At 48.8% G+C, this 22,135-nt stretch overlaps 1 protein-coding gene across 7 annotated transcripts in view; it reads right to left on the reverse strand.

Moving 5' to 3' along the window:
* Positions 1 to 22,135, reverse strand: part of Nipped-A (Transcription-associated protein Nipped-A) — a 991,444-nt gene that overhangs the window by 664,873 nt on the left and 304,436 nt on the right. For all 7 annotated transcript variants that reach the window (XM_075869412.1, XM_075869408.1, XM_075869400.1 and 4 more), the window contains 3 exons: positions 20,574 to 20,668; positions 14,075 to 14,240; positions 3,780 to 3,946 (listed from right to left, as the gene is read on the reverse strand). In XM_075869412.1, the coding sequence (XP_075725527.1) occupies positions 3,780 to 3,946; positions 14,075 to 14,240; positions 20,574 to 20,668 (428 nt within the window). The remainder of the gene's footprint in view (positions 1 to 3,779; positions 3,947 to 14,074; positions 14,241 to 20,573; positions 20,669 to 22,135) is intronic.

The raw sequence follows: 22,135 nt of genomic DNA on the forward strand, positions 1-22,135 counted from the left end.
TGATGAATTGAAGGCATACTTCCAGCTGTAGCAAGACGACTGCAGTGTTGAAGTGTTGCAGCTGAGTGAAATGTGGCGCAAAGTGGTATCATCACTCAAGGGTGCTCGTCAGCGTTGAAAAATAATTTTTTTCTAGGTAGTTCTAAATAAAAAGTTTTTGTTTGTGTTTTGCCTTGAATATTCGTCGCTCATCGCAGTAACGTTGTTAGGCATCGCAACTAGGATTTCAAAGCAAGATGGTCAGGTGCTCTGAGCAGGTGAATACTGCCAGGTTTTCAAATGCAGCGCCTTAAACCAATGAGACGGCGCAATTTTAGCCACGTGATCAAAAGCGGCCAATGACAATGATTTGCATCTACTTTCTTTCTGCCTTTCATTTTAAAAACTGTTAAGGGGGGACGCGGCACTTCGGGACTGAAAATCAGCCAAAAAATCGAGTTTTCGCAGACCTTCTTTTCGCGTTCCCGACATCATTGCGCACCTATTTACAAAATTTCATAGCCGAATACTATCAACTTTTATCGTTATTCAACTTTAAAAAACCGAAAACGGGCGTCCTGCCCTTTAAATTGAGGGCGAATAGCGCAGGTTTCGGCTCTACGATACGCGGGAACTACGCGCTCGATCGGCGCCATTTTGGTCTTGTTTGAAAGAACGCGTTTTCAGCTGTTTTTTTTTATTCAGCAAGCAACATTGAGCGTTCCCCCGGCTCGAAAAACGGGGCCTCAAAGACGAAAAGCCGCGCTCACTGCCATTGGCTGAACGGCGCACGTGACTGAAATGGCGCTTTCCGGTTGGCTGGAAGCTCGCGGCTTGCGCCTGCATACGCGACCCGACGCCATTTTGAAAGGGTTACCGCTGTGACGCCTCGAAATCGGCAGAGCACTCTGAAGCTTCTGATCGTATCGCCATGCCTGGAAACGCAAAAAAGTATCGGACCGTGCACGCATTTGGTCGCAGGAAACGCAAAGGTCGTGGGAGAAAGTCTACGAAGTCATCAGAGCCCTTGGTTGACTCCGACGAACGATGCGTCGACGCTCCTCGGCCGTTCAGCGATGGTGCGACCGAGCGCGTTGCCTCCGACAACGATGACGGTGAAGCGAACTCCGGACGACTACGAATCGACGCCAAGGTGCTGACAAACGCCGAAGTTGAAGAAAATCATGCCCGGGAGAAAGCGACGCTCGACCGGCTTTCATCGGCGCCAGCAACTGCATGGAAAATTGACTTTTTCACCGCGAGTTGTAGCGAGGCAACCGCACAGGACTCGGACCACGCTGCTCCTTATCTGCTTATGCATCTAGATATCCTAAACGCGATAATGGGTGCCTTGTGTTGCAAAGCCTGCCACGGACCGGCTACGATCGTCAGAGGGGATCGGGACTACGGACTTGCCGTGAAAGTGCTAGTGCAGTGTGAAAGGTGCGGCGAGATCGCGAATGAATGGACTTCGCCCCGCGCGAACGGCACGAAAACGTGCAATCCGTTTGAAGTAAATCTTCTCGCTTCGAGGGCGATGGTGGCTACCGGCAACGGCCAAACGAAAATGAACGATATTTTCGCAACAATGGGCATCTCACACCGCGGTATGCACCACAAGACGTTTCAGCGGCATTTGAAGAACACGCTGGCACCCGCTGCAACGCGAGCGGCTGAGTCCGCTATGAGCGAATGTGCGGAAAAGGTTAGAACAATTTATGATGACTTGTGCTTCGGCCACCGGGGCAATATTGCCGTTAGCTACGACGGCACGTGGAAGACGCGAGGCCATTCTTCCCACATCGGCGTGGGCACAGTTATCGAATTATTTAGTGGCTACGTGTTGGACTACGTCGTTCTTTCCAACTTTTGCCTAGGCTGCGAGGTGGGCCCAAAGCCTAGTAGTGAGGGCTATCAAGAATGGAAGGCTAACCACAAATGCCAAAAAAATACGAACAGCAAAGCGGGGCAAATGGAAGTGGAGGCGGCTCTAATTCTATTTCAGAGGTCGCTTGAACGCCATGGCCTGCGCTACACAACTATGCTGTCTGATGGAGACTCTAGGACATTTTGCGCCATACAAGACGCCAAGGTGTATGGTTACATTGACGTGCAGAAGGAAGACTGTATTAATCATGTACAGAAACGGATGGGCACCGCATTGAGAAACCTGGTGCAGAAACAAAAGTGCGATGGGAAAAGAGGCCTTGGTGGGAAAGGCAGGCTCACAGGTGAGCTGATCACCAGGCTGAGCACATATTATGGCCGGGCTCTGAAATCGCATGAAGGTGACGTGGGCGAGATGCAAAAGGCTGTGATGGCCACATACCGCCACGTCACCTCCACTGATGAATGCTCAAACCACAGTCTGTGCCCAGCTGGTGAAACTTCATGGTGTCGGCACAATGCCGCAAAAGCAAAGGGTGAGCCCGACCCCAGGCATGCCTACAATCTACCGAAAGACGTGGCAGAGGCATTACTACCGGTTTATACCCGGCTTTCGGAAAGAGCCCTGCTTCAGAGGTGCGAACGCGGCAAAACGCAGAACTCCAACGAGAGCCTACATTCGGTAATCTGGAGTTTGGCCCCGAAGGAGCACCATGCGTCCCTGTTCGCTGTTGAAGCAGCTGTTGCAGAAGCAGTGCTGCGCTTCAACACGGGCAATTTGAATTCTGCAACGGCAATCTTAGGTGAAATGGGCATGAATAAGACAAGTACTGGTGCCAGGAGAGCGAGAGAAAAAGACCACCGTCGCAGCATTGTCTCCAACAAGAAAAGAACAGCCTCATTGGAACTCCGGAAGCTAGTGAAGAGGAGGCATGAGCACAGAATGCATTCAGACTATGCTTCTGGTGCGTTTTGAGGTTGTCTTGTTGCATCTTCTGCAATAAAAATGTGTGCCCACGTTTTTTCTCGATTTCTCAAAACGACAATTTTCATGTGCTTCCCATTATGCCGGAGCAATATCTCTTGTTGTATCTGGGTTATCATTACGATTTCTTTTTTGTTTCGAAGATAAATGCAGGGGATGTGTCGTAAAGTAAGTATTATTGTAATAATTTTTGGAGAAAATTCTCTAAATGGATCTTTTGTTTCAAGTGTAGATGGGGAAATTTTTCATGTCATATTCAACATCCCACAACTTTGCTTCGAAATAGCCCAGAACAATGATTTATACTTTATTGCACACTGTGAACATACCGAATTGGTTCTATAGGTTGCACATCAATATCCAAGTTACAGTTAATTAGCTAATTAGGCCTTAATTGAGAAAGTCGCAGTTCATTATATCTTTAAAACTAATTGTCACAGCAAAAAAGAATTAGATTTTTGAAATCAGCAGTAAAATCTACATAGGCTCTCCAAATTTGACTGAGGTACTCGCAAAAATAAAAGAGTTTTTGGAAGGTGTAGCATCCCCCCTTAAGCTCAGTGTTGGCGAACCTAGCGATAAAAAAGCTAAACGCGCGAGCTTTTCAACGATACCAAAATGGCCGTGTTGGAGCGGGCTGTTCAAGCATTACAGGCGGCCGAAATAAACGCGCTTTGTCCACAATTCGAAGGACCGGGGGCGTACCAACGCATTTTTGATTTACTGTTACGCCACCAATATGCGAGATTTTGAAACGAAAACTTGCACACAGCTGCGCAATGGTAGAAAAAATATGAAAATGACACTTTTAAAGATTCGTTCATTGGGCAAATTTTCGGGTCCCAAGAGCCATCTCTCCCCTTAATTAAACTCCTTAGAATTATTGCTCAGGTGTTGAAGCCTGTTGTAGCTGCTGATATGCACGCACCTGGCTAATGAGTGTCTGCGAGCCATTGAGCGCAGACACCAGTGGATCCATCAGCATGGGCAGATAAGGCAGCAGAGAGCTCAGCCGCACAGGCACAGTCAGGCACAGCTCCACAAACAGGTCTTTCATGTGCTGCTTGTGCAAGCCACTCTGCAGGCCGTTGAGACCTACGTGGCACAATAGACAAAAAAGCACCTGTCTTACATCACAACTGAAAAACAGAGCGAAAAACACACACAATACATAGGACCAAGTGCTGACTGTTGTAAACGTGATAAACACGTATGTTTGATGTTCAATTCAAATCTCACTTAAAATTTTACCGCTCGAACTATGTGCCAGTCAACCTCCGACCAGCAGTAGCCCCTTCATTACAAGGGCTAGAAAGGTTTTCCTAGTGTTGTGAACGAGCGCCTTCCCAAGCGGCGGCAAAGAAACCAGATTGTATTCACCGTGACGCAGCCGTTTGTTGCTAGAACGCTATCGAGTAATGGTAGATGTTGAGGACGGGATGCAGCTGCCAGCAGTGAAACTGCGTAACTGCCGGAAAACTGCTCCCCAAAACACTTTTTTTATCCATGGAAATTATCACTAATTATCTCCATGCTAGGGATGGAAGAAAAGAAATATAGTTTTTACTATTCAGGTAGCCTTCTACAGATGCACTAACTAGGAGTCCGGTGCATTCTAGCCGTGCGCACACCATTTTAGTAGTCTTAGAATGGCATTTGCCTCACAATGCAGTTTTACCAGTGCTTCTCCCCACCTCCAATCAAGGGGGATGTTTCAGCTGAAAAAGGCTGAAATGGTAAACAAGCTGCGTAGCTGCTGTCGCTGCAGAAGGGAGTGGAAGGTTGGTTGTAAATGCCTTGCCTGCCAAGGGCGGCATCCTTCTCTCCACTCTCTCCATTCTCTGCAGCGGAGCTCTCCTAGCTGCACCTTCATTTTTTAACCTGGGGAGAGAACTGTTGAATTCAATAGCGGCTGTTTTCGCGGATTACAGTGGTGTGCCAGTGGCAACATCAGCATGACCTGAATATGCAAAGCAGCTGCGCGAGAAACTAGCGGAAGCATTACGTAAAGCACGGCATAATTTCAGTACTGCTACAGCACAGCAGAAGGCGCAGTACGACCGCACGCACCGGAATGTACACTACGAAGTGGGCAATCTGGGGCCGCTGCGCCATAATGTTCTCAGCGATGCTAGCAAACAGTTTGCAGCCTTGCTGGCATCGAAATGGTGCGGGCGGTACCGAGTGCGAGAAAAAATTTCCTCGCTCGTTTATCGGCTCGCGAACATGAAAGGTAAACCAAGCAGTGGCCCGGTGCACATTTGCGATTTGAAGCGCTATGTGTCACGAGAGGAGCACAAGGACTACAGCCAGTCCCCCTCCAGGCCGCTGGCGACAGGTGAGAACACTCGACACCGGTTCAGGTGCCCAGAAACGTGTTACTTCCTGCGTAACAGGCGGAGAAAACTCTGCATGGCAGGCAGCATTTAACATGTTCAACGCAAGGTGCAAGGGTTCGCGTGCAACACATGTGAGTGTTAACTTTTTTTTTTTTTTTGAGCCTACTTTTACCAAGCAGATAGATAATCGAAAAAAAAAAGGAGGTACGGCTCGGAGAGGAGACCAGTCCTCCCGCTGAATCACCCCAACACCCTCCAGGTCGTTATCGCAGCCCCAACCCAACCAAGCAATGCCTTTTTCACGCTGCCCCTCATTACCCTCGTCACTAGGCCTTTACGCAAGAGGCGACTAGTGACCAACCGCCAGCCCAGTCAGGAGAGGAGCCTGAAATTAGTGCTGAAACAGCCCACTTCACCAGCTGGCTACTCTCAGTCGCCTCGACCTCAGTGGCAGGGATCAACTGGGTGAGGTTCATACCACAATGCTGCCAGCGTTGGGTCCATGGTGGCAGTAATGGTGGCAAAAGCCATCGAGCTGGCAATCACTGGCCATCTTGCAAGTGGGCACAGCAGCGGCGATGGCTACTTTGGATACAGCGGCAGCAAGTGGGGACATCGGCAGCATCCACGGCAGAGGGCCTACCACAGAAGGGCACGGATTAGGGCCCATCGTCCTAGCCTTCCGCAATAACGAATAACAAATTATTCTCATGTTTCAGTATCTGTCGTTCAGGGGCCTTCTTAAGCGGAGCAGGACGTGGCATAGCACACACGCCCCATCCCATTCCCCATTTTGCGGCAGCCTAGGCTCGGGGACACGTCGGTCCCTTCAAGACAGACAATGAAGCCTCTTTCACAGGGCTCGTGCACCTCGCGGCCAGCGAGCGCTATTCCCCTTTCCCGGCACGCAAAATGAGTTACTCTCCCTCGGCGAAAGAACCAACTCTCATTAGGGAGAGGGAAACCAGAAGGCTGGTCAAGCCTTTTTTGCGCCGGCCACTAGACGAAGAAGAACCCTCAGATACTCCCTGCAAGCCAAGGCGATCGACGACGAAAGGCGCAAGCATATACCTATTGTTTTCTTTCTAGAGCAGACAGTCCCTCTACGCGACATTTATGTGTAGCAGTAACGTAGAAATAAAGTGTTGTTTCGTTGTCCTAGCCTGTTGCCTTATTTGCTTGAACATGTGCAGCTTGACTCCAGCTATGGATAGGGGACGTCAATCGTGCACGGTACGACTGTGTGCGGCTGGAACCTTGGCTAGGCTTCTGCATCAGCTGTGCATAGGATGGACCACTTCACATTACAGGTGTGGTGCAACAGGTACAGGGGTGCACAGCCAAAATAGAAGTCGGAGCAATTTTTTGGAGCAGCAAAATGTTACTTTTGGAGCACGAAAATTAAATTTGGAGCAGGTTTCGGGGAACATGTGGGAATTGAGGCTAGCCCGCTGCCTCTGCGCGGGCTATGCCGCCTTTTCTGCCGTTTTGATGTCCCGACATGTCTGCCCTCCTTTGCTGTCTGCTGCGCTGAGGGAGCGGAGTGACGTTTAACGCCCTCACTCGTTAGCGAATGTTGACTGTGGCACCGCGCGCGGAGTCTCCCGAGAGGTTTTCGCGCGTTGTATCGGGAGCGGACAGATACTCTCCGGGACTGCAAACGGTGAGCCACGCAATCTTTTCCGTCCGTCGACTCCCGTCGCTCGGGTCTCGTCAGACTTCGCTGATGGCGCCTCGCGCCCGAGGCGAACGCTCACCTTTTTTTGCCCCACTGCGTACACACGGCCGAAGGGCGGTACGGTGTCCTAGTGCGTGGCCTAGCTACGCCGAACCGTCTCCCTCCGAAGCCAACGCGAGCGGCTTTGCCCTCGCTCGAGCAACCGGGCCTTGGTCCCGGTGTCTCCGTGGATCACCTTTACCGCGGAGACGTGCTAGTGGCACCCTGTGAAGAACTTTTGTGCCCGTGGCGTGGATAAGCCCATTTGCTTTCCCGTCGCCCCTTTGCAACGGGCTGTACTGCGTTTGGTGTTGCCACAATAAAGTGTTGCGACTTTGAGCAGTATCGTGTTCTCGTCACGGAGACGGTTAACGCGTGCCCTGCGGCTCGCTAAGACCGGACCCACGCTGGTGGCCGTACTTCTTCGGGATACGTGTACACCACAAGGTTCGCCCTTTAATAAATACGTTTTGTTATACCCCGAGTCCTTCAACATCGTTACATTTCTGGTGGACGTGCTGGGTAATGAATCAAAGCCCTACGAACGCAAGACAGTGTAGCCCCGACCACCACCGAGTTGATCCTGCGGAGCCGACACCTGTGCATCAGAGGACCAGTCACCGTCTTCGAGGTGATTCACCAGCATTTAGTCCACTCCACTTCACGCCAAGGAGAACTCAGTCAATGGACGCCGCCACCATGACAAGTCATGTAACACCAGCCCAAGTGGTGATAAATCAGCCTCACCAGCCACCAGTATTTCATGGCGACTCGTATGAAGACGTAGAAGATTGGCTGAACCTCTTTGAGAGAGTGGCACGTTTGATCGGTTAGGACGAGAGAGAGAAGCTCCGCCGCGTATACTTTGCTTTGGAGGACTTCGCAAAGACGTGGTATGAGAACCATGAAACCTCCTTCACGACGTGGGATAAATTTCGGCGACAAGCTCTGGTGACTTATGCCAGCACGGATCGCAAAGAAAAGGCGCAGGCTGCGCTCGAATCCAGGAACCAACTCACCAACGAAAGTGTCGCAATGTATATCGAGGACATGATCCGCCTGTTCAAGCTCAGATTCCCATATGACTGAAGACAAGAAGCTACGCCACCTCATGCATGGGGTGAAGCAAGAGCTATTCGCTGTTCTCGTCCGCAACCCACCACGAACAGTTGCGGAGTTTCATACGGAAGCGACAGCCATCGAGAAAACGCTAGAACTGAGGTCTCGACAGTACAATCGAGACATAAACTACGCACCTGCCGATGTCTTCTCTGGATGCCAGCGAAGTGACATGGACGCCCTGCGAGAACTCATCGGGTCGGTGATCAGGGAAGAGCTCAGCAAGTTGCAAGCACCTCACACTACAGCAACACTGTCTGTCGTCGACGTAGTACGAGATGAACTGAGGCAGATGATACGTGAGCCGGAGCGTGCGCCACAGCCGATCCAACGCATCCCAACGTAATCTGAAATACTCAGACAACCGACGGCGCACACCAATGCAGCAGTTGCGATGGCCTCTCCTTGCCCACAGACGGTACGCAGCGCACCTCGTCCACTGGAACCGACGGTTACCTACCTGCCACGAGCCCGTGGTGTAGCTCGCTACATGAATCGAAGGCTCCGAAAAAGTGACATCTGGCGTGACCATGAGCGCAGGCCTTTGTGTTTCCATTGTGGGGAAGCAGGTCATCTGTATAGGTTCTGCCCTTACCGACAGGCAGGATTAAGGGGCTTTCCGTTGTACGCACCATGCCCTCGAAACGGTGAACGGCCAGCGGAGATCAAAGAGTACTTGTCCGCGCGCCAGAGCCCACTCACTCCACGCAAACAGCAGCCAAGATCGGCGTCGCCCAGGCGTTACCGATCACTTAGCCCACGTGCTTCTTCTGCACGGTCTGGGCACCGTTCTACAAGCCCACACCCGGAAAACTGAAGCAAGCGACCTGTGGAGGTGAGGCCACTGATAACTACAGTTGCGAAGATCCTCCATTATGGTTTCAAGGTGACGATGCTATGTTTACAGAGGATAAGCGCACAGCACGAAGATTACTTCAGATTTGCGGTTGAAAATAGACGGATACGAGCTAAATGCTTTAGTTGATACCGGTGCTGATTATTCGGTAATGAGTCACAAGTTGGCAAAGAAACTGAAAAAGGTTGTGACAAAATGGAGTGGGGCACAGATAAGCACGGCAGGTGGCCACACTATTACACAGCTTGGCAGATGCACCTCAAGGCTCGAAATAAGAGGCTTTACTTACGTTGCTGACTTCATCGTACTGCCGGACTGTTCAAGGGAGCTTATACTAGGAATGGATTTTCTGCAAGCCAATGGAGCCATGATTATTCTGCGCAGATCCAGTGTAACGTTTTCGACCGAACAAGCTAAGTCGGTGGAGAAATCGGAAAAGCGACGTCTTACTGCTCTGCGCGTTGTTGATGATGACGTCACAGTGCCACCACGCTGTAGTGTAATGGTGCTTGTTGAAAATAAGGCATTCTGTGACCACGAATGAATAGCGGATGGTAACGTAGACATCTTTTTAAACATAGGAATTTGTGTGGTCAGGGGTGTTGTTCACTTCAGGAATGGCCGCTCAGTTGTCCTCCTTACGAATTTTGGGAATGAATGTCAGCACAACGCGCATGGTATGGCTATCGCCTATTTCCACGAGTTCTGCATGGCGAATGAACTATGCAGTTTAGTGACAACGCCAACCACTCTACAAGAGACCTGCAACGTCGACACATCAGTTAACGTCAACCATAGGCTCCCAGAATATCAAAAAAAACGATTGTTCGCCCTTATAAAAAAGTTTTCGGACTGCTTTTTAACGCCCTCTAAGGTGCGATGCACGGCTATTGCAAAACACAGAATTATAACAGAAGAAGCCACGAGACCGATTTACACACACCCATATCGAGTATCGCAAAAGGAAAGACATTATCAAGAAACAAGTGGAAAAGATGCTTTCAGATGACGTGATCCAGCCTTCCAGCAGTCCATGGGCGTCTCCCGTAGTGCTTGTTAAAAAGAAGATTACAGCCTGCGATTCCGCGTCGACTACCGGAAACTGAACAGCGTAACGAAACGGGATGTATACCCTCTGCCGCGTATCGATGATACACTCGATCGACTACGGAGTGCGAAATACTTCTCCTCTCTTGATCTCAAGAGCGGATATTGGCAAATTGAGGTGAATGAGCGTGACCATGAAAAGATGGCATTCATAACCCCAGGCGGCCTCTACGAATTTAAAGCGCTTCCATTCGGCCTGTGCACAGCGCCAGCTACGTTTCAGAGAATGATGGACGCTGTCCTCGCGGGACTGAAATGGCAGTCCTGCTTGGTGTACTTGGATGACGTCGTATTTTCCGCTACATTCGACCAACATCTAGAGCGACTCCGCACAGTATTAGAAGCCATTCGTTCAGCAGACTTGACCATCAAGCCAGAAAAATGCCACTTCGCTTTTGAAGAGCGTCGGTTCCTCGGACACGACGTCAGCTCCGACGGCGTTCGGCCAGATCCCGAAAAGACAGCTGCCATCTCAAAGTTCCCGACACCCAAAGACAAGAAGTCAGTACGTCGCTTCCTGGGTTTATGAGCGTACTATCGGCGATTCGTGGAAAATTTTTCGAATATTGCTGAACCACTTACTAATCTAACAAAAGACGAGGTCCTCTTTATGTGGGAAAGTGAACCACAGGAAGCATTTGATGAGTTAAGAACACGCCTGCAAGCCTCTCCAATCCTCGCCCACTTTGATGAGACTGCCGAAACTGAAGTTCCCACTGATGCGAAAACGTCGGCCTCGGAGCCATTCTAGTCCAGTGGCAAAACGGCCAATAAAAAGTGCTAGCGTATGCCAGCCACAAGCTTTCGAAAGCTGAGACAAATTACTCTACAACCAAAAAAGAGTGTCTCGCGGTCATCTGAGCCATAAGTAAATTTCGGCTGTACCTCTACGGTAGACCATTCCGAGCAGTCACTGACCACCATTGCCTGTGTTGGCTGGCGAATCTTAAGGATCCCTCTGTCCGACAAGCAAGATGGAGCCTTAGGCTACAAGAGTACGATGTTACTGTGGTATACAAATCTGGGAAAAAGCACAGCGATGCCAGTGCTTTTGCCTGTGCTTTTGGTGCGCGTGACGACTGCCTGTCACACGCACCAGTGGAGACGAGTGAGCCGGAGGAAGAAGACTTCCCGTTTCTAGGCGTCGTCCAGGCATCAGAAATCGCTCAACAACAACAAAATGACCCCGATTTGCTGCCGCTTATACAGCGTCTCCAAGGACTCAACGTTAAAGTCCCGCGCACTTTATCTATAGGGCTCCCTTCGTTCTGTCTTCGAGAAGGGGTCCTTTACAAGAGGAACTTAAAGTCTCATGGTGAAAAGTTTTTACTCGTTGTACCTGCACCTTTACGAAACGAGATTCTGCACACATGTCATGATGAGCCAACATCTGGACACATGGGTGTCAGCCGTACATTCGCCAGAATTCACCTAAAATACTACTGGCCAAAACTGTTATCATCAGTTCAGCGCTATGTGAAAACTTGCTGTGAGTGTCAAAGACGCAAAACTCCATCCGTGAAATCTGCAGGCCTCCTCCAGCCAATAGAACCACCGCATGCCCCATTCCAACAAGTCGGTCTGGATCTCCTAGGCCCGTTTCCGACATCGACTGCACGCAAGAAGTGGATAGTCGTAGCCACGAACTATCTCACTCGTTACGCTGAGACTGACTCGCTGCACACTGCAGCAGCTCTTGAAGTTGCTAAGTTCTTCATCAACAACATAGTCCTCAGACATGGTGCACCCAGTGTCGTAATTACATATCGTGGCCCAGCTTTTACTGCAGACCTAATGAAATGTCTGATGCGAATGACCCATACAGACCAGAGAAGAACTACAGCGTACCATCCTCAAACAAATGGCCTAACGGAGTGCCTGAACAGAACTTTGACTGATATGCTTTCAATGTATGTCGACGTCGAACATAAACTGTGGGATGAAATATTGCCCTACATCACGTTCGCATATACCGTATTTACTCGCATAATAGGCGCACTTTTTTTTTTCTGAAAATCCGGCTCGAAGTTAGGGGTGCGCCAATTACGCGGGGTAAAATTTTCGAAAATTTTTTCAACTCGGTTCTCGCGCTTTAAATCTGCACACTTGTCAAGTAAAAGGCGACTTTATCGTTTACCAATTAATTCAGCATAAAACAAACATACCTACGTACCTTTTAATGAACAAGCGAGAGCCATTAACTGCACACACACACGTAAAATTTATTTACACAAAAGTCATAGCTGTTCCTCCTTTTCCCTATTCGGAGTCCGAGTCGGAGATCACACATTCATCCTCGCCGAGCGGGGATTCGTTTTCGGTGTCCGAATCATCCGCACCCCACAACATGTCATCCTCACTCGCATCCAGTGCGTTCGAGATACCAGTACTGAATACTGGTTTCTCCAACGCCGAAATGCTTGCTTGCAGCCCGGTTGCCGTGCTCCAGCGCGTACTGCACTGCCTTCAGTTTAAACCCAGCCGTGTAGCTCATGTACTTCCCCATGGTGGAACCAAAGTTCAATACACGACCACAACATACGCACACCGCTTGCAAAATGGCGTTTCTTTCTTTTTCTCTGATGGTGGTGATGGCGATCAAGCCCCCGGCGTTGTACACGTGACCTCCAAAAAGCGCGGCGATTTGGAGGGTATCAGTGATTGATGGAACAGTTTTTTTTTGTTTTCTCTCATGGACGCTTTTTTTTTTTTTTCAAGTTTTATTTTGACAAACACGTCGGTTAGGTCGTTGCACTTCGAATTTCTTTTATTTGCTCGTCGATTTGCCTTCTTTTTTTCTTCAGGGTACGGGGAACCCCGTTTCAACTGTACCGCTGGGGGGTAGAATCGTTTCTGATCACAGCCAAGTTCGGGGTGCGCCTATATTATGCGCGGAATTAAAAAAAATCAAATTTTCCGCGATCAAACTATAGGTGCGCCTATTATGCGAGTGCGCCGATTATGCGAGTAAATACGGTAATACAGCCGTTCGAAAAACAACACGAGTGACACCATTTGAACTCGTATTCGGCCGAAGAGTCACCACTCCACTGGATGCCATGTTACCACTGAATGATGAAAGCAGCAATCCACCTGGCCTAGACAACTTCCTGCAAAGAGCCGAGGAAGCACGACAGATCGCGAGATACAGAATATGCCGCTAACAACGTATCGACTCCTATCGGTACAATCAGCGTCGTACCGAAGCGCATCTTCAACCAGGTGACAAAGTATGGATAGGGACCCCAGTGCGTCGCCGTGGACTTTCTGAAAAACTTTTTAGCCGCTACTTCGAGCCTTACGAAGTACTCCATCGTGTAAGCGATGTAACTTACCAAGTCAGATCCGCTATACACGGGAGCTCAAAACGCCGCAACCCTACAGAGGTTGTACATGTAGTCCGGATGAAGCCTTACTATGAAAGATCACCGGAAGACCAGTGACGCCTACCACAAATCTATTCATTGCCTGACGCTTCGGGACGATGCGTATAAGGAGGGGGATTATGCCGCGACATAGTGCCAGCATTCAAACAACTCGCCCATCACCACGCGCACAGGGACATACATGCGCGCCGTCTAGTGTTGCGCAGAGACGATGATGATAGCACGAGAACCCAGCTGGCGCCTGCTGATGTGCGCCACGCGCTTGGGACTCTTCTTGAAGAAGCAGAAGAAGGAGACATCTTTGGTGTTCTGCTGTAACGTGCTACGACCATAGTCCCTTTGAGTTGTGGGCACAGGTTTGCCCTTTAATAAATACGTTTTAGTACACCCCGAGTCCTTCAACATCGTTACAATATTACTAAAAGAAAAGATGATTGCATTAGCAATGCATCGGTTAGTTCAAGCCATCGCGACATGTTCTTTTTGGAAAATAAACAAATGTAATTTGAACGTCATTATCACACGTGGTACGCTATCATGTTGTATATAAGCCTTTCTTTTTTTGTTTCTGAGAATTAAACTAGTTGCAAGAGCAGCGGTGTCCCCTTCGCTCATTTTGTGCCTTGCACTGCTTTTCAAGAAAACCCTGCGCCAGACCCAAGACTGGAAGCAGCGGGGAATAGTGAATCAGGCACTCACCTTGCAGCAGTGAAGGCAGCAGGGGCAGAAACTCCTGGTACAGCAGATCGTGACTGCCACCCCCAATAGAGCGGAACAGTGCCCGCAGCAGAAGGAAATAGTTGTACGGCTCCCGTGCGCTCAGCGCAAGCTCCATGGACCGGTTCACGATTCGGTGAAGGTGTGGCTGTGTAGCCACGCAGCAATAAATCATCGTTAAAGATGTCAATCTTCAGAAATCACCATGTCCAAGCATTTACAGTTAACCTATGCTTCAGAAGAAAAATGTGCTATGGCAAAAGAGTAGGCTTGTGCAAATATTCACATGCTTCAAATATTTGAATGCATATTACAGTACTTGAATTGCCTTCAACTCGAATTTAAATTGTTGAAAATTTCGAAGTAAACAAAGAGGTGTATAATAATCAGCATGAAGCCCCTTGTAAAGGTAGTTTCACTACAGTGGAGGTGTGCAAAACTGTGAAAGCACCTTGGCAGGGGAAATACCGTATTTACTCGCGTAATCTTCGCACTCGCATAATTCTCGCACCCCCCCACATCGCCCAAGAAAAATGCGATTTCTTTTTTTCCTCGAGTAATTATCGCACCCCAAAAACTGCCGCAATAATGTCGTCTGCTCGTTCCAGCCACTGATGATTATAGCGCGCGCCATCTCTTAAGCATCAAGCATACTATTACACACAGATTCAATCCAATCCAAGCCAAGCCGAAGTGGCCAGTGCGCGTTGCGGCGTGTTTTGTATGCTGTGTCGGTAATCTTGGCACGTTATGGGGTGATACTGAAGCTACACGGCTGATTCAAGTTGCAAGTGATAGATCATGCACTAAACGACGGCAACAGGGCCACCGGTAGGCCCTTCGGAGTATACGAGTTTTGTGTTTGCTACTGGTAACGGCAGCGGAAAGCCACCAAGACACGTTGGGCCTGCCGTGTGCCTAAAACTGGGATTGATGGCAAACTTTTTATTTCTTCAAAAGGAAACTGCGAACGATTCTGTTAAATAGCTATCAGCCCAATACTGACGTCCTACGTTTATCTTTTGAGGGCTTCTGTTGAGCGACGAATGCTACCGCTACGCCCGAAACGCCCACAAGCTTTGCGTATGGTATTCCGATTCTCGACTAATTGCTTGCACTTTTTGTGTCTCAAATAAATCTTGCCTTGTCTTGAATCTCTGCTTTTATTGTTGAGGTAAGTTGTAATTAGTACTTCTTAAAGCTTGCTGTAAGTTGCTGGTGTGAGAATCCCGATTTGCGGCCACTTCGTTTTCTTTTTTCTTTCTGTACGTTTTCTTTCTCGCTACCCCCAACTTTGCATCAGTTTTCCGGCAAAAAAAGTGCGAGGATTATGCGAGTAAATACGGTACGCACTGGCCTGAAGCCTTACTTGAAGGTTATGGGCGTGGCAGCCACGAGCCTGCGGATGACAGAAGGAAGAGGAGGACGACGATTGCGGGTGGGCTTGATAGCATGGGGCAGCCGCTTGCAGCGGGCAGTTGCCGCTGCAGCTTAGCGCAATAACCACGGTTTCTGGTCTGGCTCCACGTCTTCCCTGCGGGGTTCTGGGTCGAGCAGCCTCGAAACCCCCTACATTTCTGGCCCAACGGCAAGAACCCTGCCCCTGGGCCACGGACATCAAGGTATCTGTCAGATCGCGACCATGGCCCTGATGACGCCGGTGACCGTGCCCACCTTTTCCGGCCAAGACGCGAGGGAAGCGGTCATCGATTTCACTGGCGACTTTTTCGTATACTCGACCGTTCGTGGCTTCTCGGAGTCCGAAGTGCTCTGGCAGGTCCTACCAGTTGCCATGCGTGGTGCCGCGGAAGGATGGAGGCGTCTTCATTCTTCCTTACAGTCCTGGAACCAGTTTGTTACGGCATTACGGAAACAGTTCCTGCCGATCCGCTATGACTACCGTATCCAGCATAAGCTCGACGTCCAAACGTAACATCCAGATGAAGGTCTGCGCGATCATGTTCCGGCCATGCAGGAGCTCTCCCGACGGCCACACCCCACTGCTCTTGAAACCGTTAAAGTCTCACACGTTATTCGGCGATGTCACCCTCGTTTCCAGCTACACCTGTTGGGCCACTCCTTTCCTTCCCTCGAGGAGCTTGCTCACTTTGCTCAGCAAATCTCAGAGCCGTCTACTCTAACCGTACCCATCGCCACGGAGGTGAGCTCTGTGGAAGCAGGGCAGAGGTCCGTTGGTGTCGACAGGGTTCTGGGATGTTGCTGACGTTGGAGCGGATGCTGAAACAGGTGCGGTGTTGACACAACGCAAGACAGCCCTACGGAGCGAGCGAAGGCAGCGAACATGAATGCGGTCACAAAGTCCCAGGATGACGAAGCAGCATACGTGCAAGAAAGGAAGAAGACAAGGAATAAGAGGAACAAACTGAGAGTAATAGAACGCAGGGACACGACAGTAACACCAGATAAATCGGAGTCTGGCATTGAGGTGGCCCACGCTCGTGACTTTGAGAGGGACAAGGATGCCATTGAACAGCACGCAAAGGCTTCCACTGGAATGATTGCACTCATCGACCGGTACGTCGAGGAGGCCTAGAAACACTTTTCCGCTCTCGAGGAGGAGCAGAGAAAGACTGAATCACTCCAAAGCGTATTCGACTCTCTAAAGAAGGAAAGAGATGAGACTGTAGAGCTTGCAGAGAGCATCGGGAGTGCCAGCTTAAACTCGGCACTCGACCTGAGCACCGCAATTCGACGACTTGCGGAAGAGAATGCTACACTGCAAGGAGAGGCTGAGTCCACGCAAGCTGAGTACGAGAAGCTGCTCTCTGAGGAGAAGGCAAGGCTGGAATACACAGCGGAGGCCGTACGCACTGAGTACGAGTGCACGCTGCAGAATCTCAGGAAGAAGCTTCAGGAGACCGAGGCCCAGCACAAGAGGCGTGTAGAAAATGCTTGCGAGCCAGGAACAGTACCAGGAAGAAGTGAAGTTGAAAAACGAAGAGCTGCTTCCGCTGAAGCACGAAGTGAACCAGTAGTCGACCAAAGGCTCCCAAAGGCTCAAGTACAAACAGGAGTTCGAGAACATCGAGAGGAGGGTGGAGATTAGGCATGCCACAGAAATGGAGACACTGAAGTCGGAGCACAGGGCCAACATTGAGGTGCTGAGAGCCTACAACAAGAGCTGCAGGACGTCAAGGCCGGCTACGAGGAAGACCAGCGGAAGCTGCGCAGAAGCCTCGAGATCGAGCACAACTTAGTGGCTCATTCGCAGAAGGCACAATTTGGGCTGGCACCGATGGCCCTGAAGAACGCACACAAAGCGCAGATTGTGAAGATGAAGAAAGAGCACATGAGTGTCATGGAACAACTGGCCAAAAAAAGAGAGCAGCTAGAATAGCACATGGCCAAGGAGAAGATGTCTGCCATCCAGGTTATGAAAAGCAAACAGGAGGCTCATTACACAGAAATTGTAGACACCGCAAGGGTAGAATGTGCCGCAAGATTCAAGCAGCTGCAAGACTAATTGGCGAAGGTGGAACAGCAGCTGAGCTCAGTTAATGGCACGAGAAGGACCCACCAATTGAGGAGGATATGGTTGCTGCGACAACCGGTCTGTCTACGGCAGAAAAGCCTGTGATGGCTGTGTCGCACGATAGTTTAGATGGAAAGCTTCTTTCAGGAAAGGCCGAGAAAAGAACTTTTCAGGAAGTAGTTGAGTCAAAATATCACGCCATCACTTTTGTAGCAGAAAATAGAGAGGCCTTGACAAAGTGGTCGGACATTTTCGTGGAGGACACCTGTACGAGCAGTCTGAACTGATGAAGCAGCTGAGGAGTCCCAGCTGTGGACAAACTTCAGGCAGAAAAAGAAGACTTGCAGGAGGAGCTTCGGAGAACAAATGATGAGCTCAAGTCTGAAGAAATCAGGGCCACTTCACGATCACCCAGGCACACAGCACAGACTAACGCGTCTGTTGAATGTTGCTGTCTATCTCGTGAGGACGTATGTGGATACTGAGCAGGAGATCCAGTACGCTCTCTGTCAGCAGGGGCTGTCACCCATCGATTTACTGGCCTCCAACATGGCTATTGGTGAAGACTACTCTAGCCTTGGAGTATGAGCTGCCAAATCCAAGGCTCAAAGGAATATTTAGCCAATGGCTTTCTCTCTGAGCTCTGCGAGGCAGAACCTGACCTAACATCGCGTACGTGGGATAAGTTTGCCTTGGCCATCAGAAAGCAGTACACCTCGGAGATGGCGGGCCAGGATGTTGTCATTGGGACAAGTCGTCCTATGCGCACGGCTGTCGTCCGGGTGCTGCAAGTGAGCACCGGAGGCGTATACTGTCTGAGCTTCGGCAGGGATGTCCCGACCCCATCGCTGCCGAGGTCACCAGTGTTTGACTACTACCACATGGAGGAATGGCCGCCACCGATACGCGACTGGCATAGACAGCCAGAACGGAACCGACACATGGCAAGGCTTTACGACTCTTCGGGATCGGCGCTGTTTCAAGAGCATCAGCGATCTGTCATGCGCTCGCCGACGACGCTGCTCGTCAACCTGAGCGAGTCTGGTGCGCCTCCTTTTTCGAGCGGCGGCGGAGTTCGCCCCTTGGCGCGAAACCACTGTGCCGACATGTGGTCTTGTGTGGCACGTGCGGTCCGTCATGGCCAGGGCTAGCAGCTACCACATCACGTCCCCCTTTCCACTTTCCTTGACGGGGAGGGGGCAGTATGGGAGCAGCAGCCGCCAGCCTGCGAATTACAGAAGGAAGAGGAGGACGACGATCGCGGGTGCGCTCGGTGGCACACGGCAGCCACTAGCAGCGGGCAGTTGCAGCTGCGTCTTAATGTAATAAATATGGTTCCTGGTCTGGCTCCGCGTCTTCTCTTAGGAGTTCTGGGCTGAGCGGCCTCAAAACCACCTACAAGGTTAAATGAACATCATACCCTCACATAATTCGTCATTTTTAATGCTTAAAAGCTTGTTATACCAGCTTATATGCTCTAAGTATAAAAAAATTTTAGAATTAACATAATTTGCAGGTTATTGCTTGCATTGTACAGAGAGTCACATTCTGCAACTATTCTTCTGCAACTATTCAAAGTTGTTTCAACTTCCTTCGAACAAAAAAAAAAGCATTTGCACAGGCCTCGTTTAAACTTTTAAAAAGTACTGTGCCGTTAAGCTAGGTCATAAAAATATGCCAATTTTATTTTATGATACATACTATTTAAATTCGATTTGAAATTATTTGACCAATACCACAATTCACTGAGTTCACATCACTATTCACTATTCGCACAAGCCTACGAAATAGCACTTCGACTTGGGCTAGTTGGTACACACTCCGATAGGCTTCAGCATGATTTAGACAAAAACCAGCACTTGTCTGTGTTCTGTGTGTCTCCTTGGTCTTCGTTTAAATCTCATTGAAGCCTATCCTACAAAATAGCCTTCCGTGGAAGCTTAACAGATCAGACTCGAAATATTGTCAACGCCTAAAACACACCTAGTAATTCAATAGCATTAAAGAGCTCGTTTGACAGAAATTCTGGCACTGGCGTCGTTAGTTGCGAGTGAAAAATAATCTTGTGCGTGACCGAAAAATCTAAAATGTCAACATAATAAATGATAAAAAATTCTGCGTCCAATAGAGGATCGAACTTGGGTCATTTGCGTGACAAGCAGGTGTTCTACCACATAGCCACGCTTGGAAATAGAGTGAAGATAGCTTCCTCTGCTTGGAAATGCACTGAAAGTAACTTGCATGCTTTACAAACACACATCCTGTATACATGCTTGACAATGCGACGTAATAGTATTGGAGTAGTAACGCGTGGTACAAGCGTACATTGTGATCGGGCGTCAGAGCATGCAATTATCATGACTTCATGACTTAAAGCGGGTCACCCAATACAAAAGGCACACACATTCATAATTGAAAATTTTTTTTTGTTGTTGAAGCACACTGAAGACAGACGGACAGAAGAGGCTGACAAAGACAAGGTTGCATATTCAACAAAAATTTTCAATCATGAACGTTATCTGACTAGCCCAACTTGCCACCTTGCCACACACATTACTGCACCTTTGCCTTTCAGGTCATGCAATGCGTGTAATGCAAGTTCGAAAAGATTTCAAGCATACAGTTGCCAGTGGTTTGAAGCATGCTACTTATTACACAAAATGCTGCTGTATGCGAAAGCTTCGCTGACACAAGCTATGTTTAAACTCCGAACATGCTAGGGAATGAAATTTGCCATTGTGTTCAACCTTAAAGCCGAAGCTTAAGGATCCCCCAATTTTATTTTTTCGTGAAGAAACACTCCTTCCTGTTCTCTGAAACGTGGGTTGCGTTCTTAACTTCCCCATAGAAGTCGATTCTGTTACACAAGACTCGAGAAGAAACGTGAGACAAGGTGCTCTCTTTTTAAACACTAGAAATATACTGCATATTAGAAAGACACAGCATGGTCGACCGTAAATGGCCAATGGGTGAATGTCTAGCACCCACCTTGAGCATGAGCTCATTCTCAGCCGCAAAGAGGGACACTGAGCCAAAGACCAGCTTGAACAGCTTCAGATACAGGTTGGACTTGTCAGGGTTGGCTGTGATAACAATGAGAGCATTAGTCTCTCTATAAAATGCACTTTCAGTACTTTATTACTTTTAAAGAAGATTTTTTTAATAATAACAGTAATTGTTGGGGTTCCATGTCCCACAGCCTTGATATGATTATGAGGGAAGCCACAGTGGAGAGCTGTGACCACCTTTGCAGCTTTTTAAAGCCCTACACCCTAGCCTCCACACATCTTAAGTATCAGCCATCACGAAGTAAATGAAAAATGTTCTCACATAAGATAAAATAAACCTTTATAAAAGATTTTTTAGTATAACAAACTTATGTTTGCATAAGATGCAACTTTGTTATAATGAGGTCCAAGTGAACACGAAAAAGTAATACAATAATTTATTTATTGGTGCAACAGCCAAAATAGAAATTTGAGCAATTTTCAGAGCACTAAAATGCAAAGTTGGAGCAGGCTACGCAGAAAAAAAAAACATCCATTTTTATCACAAAAAACCAAATTTGGTGCAGCACAAGATAAAGGCTTACATTTAGCAAAAAATATGCAGAAACCATTCAACACTACCTAAATTGCACAGCATGAACAATAAGCATTGTTATTTTAATAAAAGCTGTGAAAGTCCTAACACCCCCTGTAAAGTTGTTGTGGCGCACGTGCCTCGCGCAGAAGCTGCATTTCGGGTTCACAACTATCGAGCGGTAGGCGGCGCTGTGCTCGCGAGAATTTGTTGCCACCACCATAATTATCATCATAGTAAGAATGGTGGCGCTGGCAGTGACGCCTGGGGGTGCAGGAGATATGAGCGGGCCTCTGGCGGGCAGCCGTTGGTGTGAACGGTTGTCTGTAGCAGTGGGTCCCCGGTGCACGGCACCACGGGTTGTGCGCCGGGGCCCTCGTGGTAAGTCAAGCATTGACGAAGCCGCCTTGAGTGTGTTCTTGTGTTTGTTTTGTCATTTTGAGAGTGGTGTAATATTGTGTTGATCACAATTACTGTTATAATGATTCGGATGACAATATCGTCGTTCTAAACGTAGTTAAAGTTTCACATCTTGAAAACGTACATTGCACCAAGGTGAACTTTGCCACCATCATTTAAAAAACAGAAGAATACCATTTATTATGAGGCCAGACAACTTTGATCAAGTGGCCACACAAAGAACCGGATGCGCGGGGAAAAATTAGATTTCCGGAAGATTTTCTTATCAACCGTACAACCGGAAGAAACGTTCAAAATCCTGAAGGCTCCCGGGTATTCCGGGAGACTTGGCAGGTATGTCAACACATTGAGACCCCACAAAGTAATATTTTAATCTGAGCAAACAATCATAAATCCAACATTACAATTTTCCCCAATCATCAAATCTTTTGACAGGCTCTGTGAATTCAAATGTAGATCAACCAAACTGGCTTCCTCAAAATTCATCAAACTGAGGATGGCGACAGAAATGACTAGAAGAGCAACAATAATGTCCTACACTGCGCCAA

This window comes from Rhipicephalus microplus, chromosome 1, assembly GCF_043290135.1.
Source record: "Rhipicephalus microplus isolate Deutch F79 chromosome 1, USDA_Rmic, whole genome shotgun sequence".
Classification (NCBI taxonomy): Eukaryota; Metazoa; Arthropoda; class Arachnida; order Ixodida; family Ixodidae; genus Rhipicephalus; species Rhipicephalus microplus.